Source organism: Callospermophilus lateralis, chromosome 20, assembly GCF_048772815.1.
Source record: "Callospermophilus lateralis isolate mCalLat2 chromosome 20, mCalLat2.hap1, whole genome shotgun sequence".
NCBI classification, from domain to species: domain Eukaryota; kingdom Metazoa; phylum Chordata; class Mammalia; order Rodentia; family Sciuridae; genus Callospermophilus; species Callospermophilus lateralis.
This window is the reverse complement of record NC_135324.1, coordinates 2,411,662-2,418,771: the sequence shown is the minus strand read 5'-3', so window position 1 is coordinate 2,418,771 and position 7,110 is coordinate 2,411,662. Positions and strand designations below refer to the sequence as shown.

The 7,110-nt window shown below is 39.8% G+C and overlaps 1 protein-coding gene across 1 annotated transcript; it reads right to left on the bottom strand.

Annotated features, from left to right (window-relative positions):
• Positions 1 to 5,187: 5,187 nt before the first annotated feature.
• LOC143385704 (vomeronasal type-1 receptor 90-like) lies at positions 5,188 to 6,240 on the bottom strand. Its single transcript, XM_076841268.1, has one exon. It carries the CDS (start codon positions 6,238 to 6,240, stop codon positions 5,188 to 5,190), a length of 1,053 nt encoding a protein of 350 aa, XP_076697383.1.
• Between the last annotated feature and the right edge of the window lie 870 nt (positions 6,241 to 7,110).

Genomic DNA, 7,110 nt, shown 5'->3' with positions numbered 1-7,110 from the left:
CCTCAATCTCAGCCTCCAGACGTACCTCTGTTTTTCCATATTTCTTATTGTGCCCTTTCAAGGGGTGCATAGTTCGAATTCTGAAATTTTCAGCATGGAAACCATGAAGAACATGAGCAGAAACGTCAGAAAACAAGGTGGTACCCCTGAGAATAGAGTCAAGAAGAGGGTGTGAAAAGTAGAGAGAGGACCCTCAGAGACCCTGCAGGAACTAACAACCATTAATCCCAGAATTCAGCCATTACACCACGAGGAATGGATAGGAGCTCATCTGAATTTCATATCAGAGTGAGAGTCGTTGTGTTGTCTAAATGATGGCTACACATTATTTTTGTCAAGGGAACTTAGAGAAAATTTTGAGCACCACTTTCCCCAGATGGCAGCTTATTATCCAGATCAGAATCAAATCAAGGGGCAAGTGAAATGTTCCACTGTGGACTCCATAGTCCTGTGCTCTCCAGTGGGGTCCTGTCACCTTACTGGGGACACTAAAATTAGAGGCTGCAGAGAGATGACCTAACAGCCCCCTTTGCTCAAAATTCTGCAGGTTATTCTCAGGGGCAGAAATGGCCCCACATCCATCCAGATAAGTGCTAAGTTGATGCATGAGGCTTCTAAAAGGAGGTTGGGAAAGGAGAAACTGAGTCTCTTAGGATTTTTGGTAGATTTGGAAGGGACATTCGGCTCTGACCACTATACTCAACCCCAACAACAGAGCTCTGTAAAATGCAGTGAAGGAATTCTTCCTAAGTTATGTCATCTGTTACATTTGAGACACAAAATTAGTCAGTGCTTTACATAGGAATTGTTCATTGTATCAAGATTCTGTTACATTTTCATCAGCCAGATGTAGCAGCAATCAAGTTACATATGCCCCATGTATGCTATCTCATGTTTCATAGTTTATTTACTTTTGTAAAAATAGGCAGGAAGTAAAAAGTTTTCCTTATTTTTTTAAAGAGAGAGAGAGAGAGAGAGAGAGAGAGAGAGAGAACTTTTTAATATTTATTTTTCAGTTTTCAGTGGACACAACATCTTTATTTTTAAAATAATTTTTATGATTTTTATTTTTATTTATCAAACCCAGGACCCTGTGCATGCCAGGTGTGTTACCACTTGAGCCACATCCCCAGCCCCTCCTGATTTTTTAAAAAAAATACTGAGTGTTGCTCCCCTCCATCTTCCTGAACAAATAGAACTATTATTGATATGTGACTTCTAAACCTTGAGAAATTAAAAACTAATTTGACACATTCCAGAAGGTAAGAGGGTGAATTCACACTGCTGCCAGCATCTATTTTAGGTTCTCATAAAACCTTTCCTGTCCTACATTTAGCAATTTGAATATTAACGATGTCCCTCCAAAGCCCATTACCAAGTTTCAAGGAAGAATGCTGTGATCCTGATATCCCCTTCACATGAAATATTAAAAAGATAAGTGATCCTGATGTTAGATACATTTTTCTTCCTCCAAAAGACCCTTGTTTATAATTTGCAATCACTGGATAGAAACAATATTTTTGTCCATTACTTTTTTTCTTTTAATTATTCATTTAAAAATTCACCTTGCCAATTTGCTGATAATGAACATGTTTGAAAGACATTTTATTAGGAAGAATACTTAGACTTCAAGCTGGACTTCATCCTGTTCAGGTATGAATGCTCATTTTTGACGTACATCTTTTCATGCACATGCACTTACAGTGAAAAAAAAAAGTAAAACTATCTCTTTTTCTTCCTCCTAAAGCAAATCAGACTTGACTTGGCATCCTGTTGTGTAAAGAAAATGGATAGAACTGCAAGACTGTGTTCAGAAAGAGAAGCCCTGCATGGACCCTGTCCTGTGTGGATGACAATGACATAAGTCACATAGATATGATATGGAAATAAATAGAGGTATAGAAAGAGCTGCATTTACAGAGAATGGATTCAATCAGAGGATGCTGCACATGTGTATGCAGATGTCACACTGAACTCCATCACTGCACATGGTGAATACATGTTAGCAAAGTGATTTAAAAGCACAGGAAATTGAATAAATCATTGGTGCTGTATTACAGAAATGAGGACAAGAGAGTCAAACATAATCTCTCTTCAAAAACAACCAACCTCAATAAATAAACAATAAGAGAGAAAGAAAGAGACAAAACACATACCAAAATATACAAAGGATGAAAAACCAGAAAAATTATTAGGACAACAAGTGTAAGTTCTTATCCATACCAATAATTCCTCAATGAAAACACAGACTGTAACTACGGTCTAATAGACAGTAGTCTATACATTGCTAATCCCAATTAGGATTGATTTGCAAACAGTTTTTATTTTCTTGCTTTTAAAAAAATTGGATGATACGGTACATATAGAAAAGTACAAAAAAAGTATACAGGCATCTGAATAGGTCAGACAAGTTTTCATTGAGGCAGGGCTTGCTACAATACTCAAAGCCCTAATCTCCATTTTACAGGAAAGGTATAAAATAACACAATTTAAGAACTAGCATTTAAGTTTTTATTTTTATAATTTTCTACACAAATGATAAAATTTGTATTACATAAATTTATTCCTTAAACTTTCCTCGGTATATATTTTTACCTTAAATAAATCAAATATAGGAGAACAGACCTGTGTCATTTTTAATGTAAAAAAAATGTCAGAGGATAACAGGGCTCAGCGCACCTGATCTTCTGTGACCCATAAAATATGAAACAGATGTGCCCTCGTGGAAAATCTATCTAGTTGTTCCCAGGCTTGTCCTAGGAGCAGACACAAAAAGGCAAAGTGTGTGAAAGTATAAAAATTGTCATTTTTCCTGATCATCCCATTTTGAAAAAGATGACTTTTTTTTAATGGTGTATAGAATTTTCTTTTTAGAAAAAAAAAGTTTTTAATGTGGAAACTAAAAATGTTGACCACATTTTTGTGCAGCTCAGCAGAGGCTGGGAAGGATCAGGGGAAGGAACAGGCAGAGGAGGGTGAGGGTCATCTGGGCACAGCTGCAGGGCTGGGGTCAGCAGTTCTCATGTCTGTAGCTCAATGTGGTCACCAGAGTCTACATCAGGTGATTATATATAACCAGAGAGTAAAGGAGAATAGTTTTGGGAATCCTTATACTTCAAAAATGATAAAATTTGAGGAAATATAAAATGTAAGCATGCTTATGAGATCAGCAAATTCTGTGAACCTGTCTAGAATTATGATATTGTATTCCAATTCGATGTCCAAACATTATATCAATTAATGCTCAAAATAATGAACAAATCTGCATTTCAATGCTCTAACCAAACATCCACTGAAGGTCTTAACTCATAAATGGCACCCTATGTTCACAAACCTTTAACCTGTCATCTTTTCTTGGCATTATTTTTGTTCATACATGTGTTTGGTGCCATGGATTAAACCATGAGCACTATACCACTGAGCTACATCCCCAGGCCTTTTTAAAAAATATTTTATTTTGAGACAGAGTCTCACTAAGTTACTTTGAGCTCATGCTAATTGGCTGAGTCTGGCCTCAATTGGTAATACTCGTGTCTCAGCCTCCAAAGTTTTCACAAATGCAAAGATCAGCTTCAAGAAATAAGTCACATTAGCTTGTATTTGCCACAAGCTCCACCTAACCTGAGATAAGTCTCTGCCTCTCACCTTACTCCACGTTAGCATGGCTCCCACGTAGACCAGAAGTAAGTATAATTCATGTACTGACTACAGGACAAATAGAATATAAAACTGACTTCCAGTTCAATTATATCGAAAGGGTCACTACAAAATTATATACCCTGAAATTAAAGCTCAGGACTCATATTTCAACACTGGTGAAACTGACCTGTCCGATGTCTCAAATTAAAACCTGGACACCAAAGTTAAGGACATAAAAGGGCCAAGGTAAAAGCAGCCAATATTTTATTCCTTACCCTTTAAGGTCATCTCGGATACAGAAAATAATGGTGCCCCTCTAAGGTCCCCATGACACTAGTGAACCACCTAATGCCCCATCAGAAGGATTGAAAGGACCCAAGAAAACAGAAATCCAAACACAGAGCACATCCTGCAAAGAGAAGGGTCACTGGACAGGGAAACAGTTCAGATATATCTAAGAGAAGCCCAAACCATTCAACACGATGCTGACCCATCCTGTCATATGGCACAATTGGTAGAGAACAAGTTAAAAATAAACCAAGAGGCTCCCCAAAAGTTCCCAAGAGTAATCTCTGAAAATCTCAGCGGACTCTAACCCTAGATAGGAAAAAGGTCCATTTTGACCAACTTGGTCCTAGATACCTGGCAGGAAGTGTATGACCAAAACAGACTTGGGCATTGGAAAGAGAACACAATCGTCCTTCATTGTTTTTGGAGATGGACATTATGTCAGTCCTTCCAAAAGTTAAGTGAAACTGGGAGGTTATGTAGGAAACCTCTTGCAGAATCACAAGACTGTTCTGAGTCAATTTGAGACCTGCAATTCTCCTGAGCTCCTGCCTTGGCAGATGTAAGGGGGGCCATCTGTTAGTTACATGAGGGTCTTCTCCTGGTATGGAAGCCAAGGAAATTTAGGTTTGGCATTATGAACTACACGTGGCTCTTCCAGGGCAATAGATTGTCCAATCCATGTGACGTTTGTCTCTAGTCTACTAGGAAGATACTTCATAGTAGCTCTGGAGATGGGTGTAACCTGTTGGGAACTGGACAGGCCACCCTTAATTGCAACAGGCCTATCAAACAAGTGGTAGTTGTGCAAGATACTTCTCTTCCCAAGACTCAACAAAATTATTCTTCCAAAATTCATTCTTCAGGCAAGTGGTTAACAGTCAATGTCCATTTATGGACAGGGGAGGTATCTGCTTAGGCAAGCTCAGTAAGAAAACAGCCCATATATCATTTAACATCCTTTTTTGAACTAGGAATTGAACCCAGGGGCATTTAACCACTGAGCCACATCCCTGGCACTTTGTATGTTTTTAATTCAAAGACAGGGTCTCAGTAAGATGCTTAGGGACACACATAATTGCTGAGGCTAGCCTTCAACTTGAAACCTTCCTGCCTCAGCCTCCTGAGCCGCTGGCATGACAGGTGTGCACCACCTCACCCAGTTTGATAAAGATCTTACAAAGAACAACAGAAGTTTCATCTCCCTCATCCTCATTTAGTTTCTTTTTTTTTTTCCAACATCAACTAATTTTTGGAAACTCAGGAGGAAATAACGAGGGATGACACTGTGAGGGGTGATCTGGCCCTGCTTAAACATGTCCTCGACCTCCCCAGTGTGGATTGGAAGAACTGGATTATTCGTTTTTCAGTACTAATAAACATGAAAGCACTGACGGTGGCGTAGCCATTGCCCATCAGCATCTGGAACACAAGGTGAACCGGATCCTCCTTCTGCATTTTCCCGTAAGAGGAGGAGATCACGCAGTCTACAAAGTACATGACCACAAAGGAACCCATGAGGAGCAGGATGGTCCTAGTGGCCCTCTGCTCTGGGGAGGCTTGTGGAATCCTGCTGGTGGTGTGGAGGTGCTGGCACTGCCTCTTGTGCCTCCACAGGAGAGCCACCATGTACCCACTGGAGAGGGCCATGAGCCCCAGAAGGAGGACATCCCGGAGTATTCCTACCAGGGAAAATAAGATCCTGTAATAGTAACCTGTGTGGGAAACCCTGCAGGATTCAATGTAAAACCAAACATCTGATGTGTCATTGGTGGGGCCTTCAGTAGAGACTAAAAAACGAACATTAATGAACATGTTGAACACCCAGAGAATGAGAAAGTACCACAGACTGCGCTGTGGGGACGTGTGCTTGAACTTGGCCAGAAAGGAGCTTCTGGGGCTGAGGGTGGTGGCCTGCAGGACGCTCAGCAGGCAGGTGGTGCTGACCGACAGGCTCCTCATCAGCCTGTGCATGTAGATGACGGCTTTACATGAGATGTCGTTCCAAATATATTGAACCCCCAAAATGTCTATGTCCAGGAACATCCTGACTATGAGCATCAGCAGGTGAATCAGGGCCAGGTGAGCAATGGTGAAATCAGCGGGCCTGATCCTGCGCTGGAGAAGGCACGTGAGGACGTGGAAGAGGAGCAGGAAGACGTTGGCTGTGATCCCAAGGATAATTTGGGAAGAAAAGATATTTCCTACAGCAATAAAAATGTGAAGTGTGCTGCTCTTGGTCATTTTGTTTTCTGGTGAAAAGATGGTACAGAGTCCATATCTGAGGATAAAATGAGGATAAATTCTCATCATGACGATTGTTACCAGCTTCAACCTCCCAAGCTACCAAGTCTGCCCACCTCAAAGTATGTTCATACTTACAATTAATTTTTTTTTTAGAGAGAGAGAGAGAATTAATCTTTTTTTTTGTAGATGGACAGAACACAATGCCTTTATTTTTATGTGGTGCTTAGAATCAAACCTGGGTTCCGCCCGTGCTAGGTGAGAGCTCTACCTCTGAGCCACAATCCCAGCCCAATAATTAACTTTTAATATGCCCTTTCCAAACTCTCAATACTGAAGCATACCATCTTCAGTTATTGTTTCTCCTGGGTAGGGCCATGAGTAATTTGTCTTGGTATGCGCAGAAATCTGATAAAAATCTCAGTAGGTAGCATTTGAAGGGAATTCAAGTGAGGCAAAGTGCAGGAAAATCCACATAGAACTCTCAACCGAAGAATGACTTTGGGGGACCTTTGTAAAGATCTGTAATTTCAGTGTTCTCTTTTCTAGATTTTTTTTCTCACCAGTTTGCAGATGAAAAAAGAAAATGTGGATTCTGAAATCAGGCTTCTTGATTTTAAATATATATATATATATTTCCAGATATTGAACCCAGGTTTCCTTAATCACATTTTACATATATTTGATTATGCCAGAAAAAAAACATATCTCAGTGGGCAGAACCATCAATTATTAGTAGGATCTTATTCCAAAGTCTCTTTTCTGTCTACTCTTTGGCATATTGAAAAATGAGAATTAATCATTGTTTAAGTGTTCTTTTATTTTTAAATCCCAGATTTGAACCCAAAGGCACTAGACACCTGAGTCACATCTTTAGCTCTTTTGTTTTTATTTTGAGACAGGGTCTCACTGATTTGCTTAGGGCCTCACTAAGTTGAT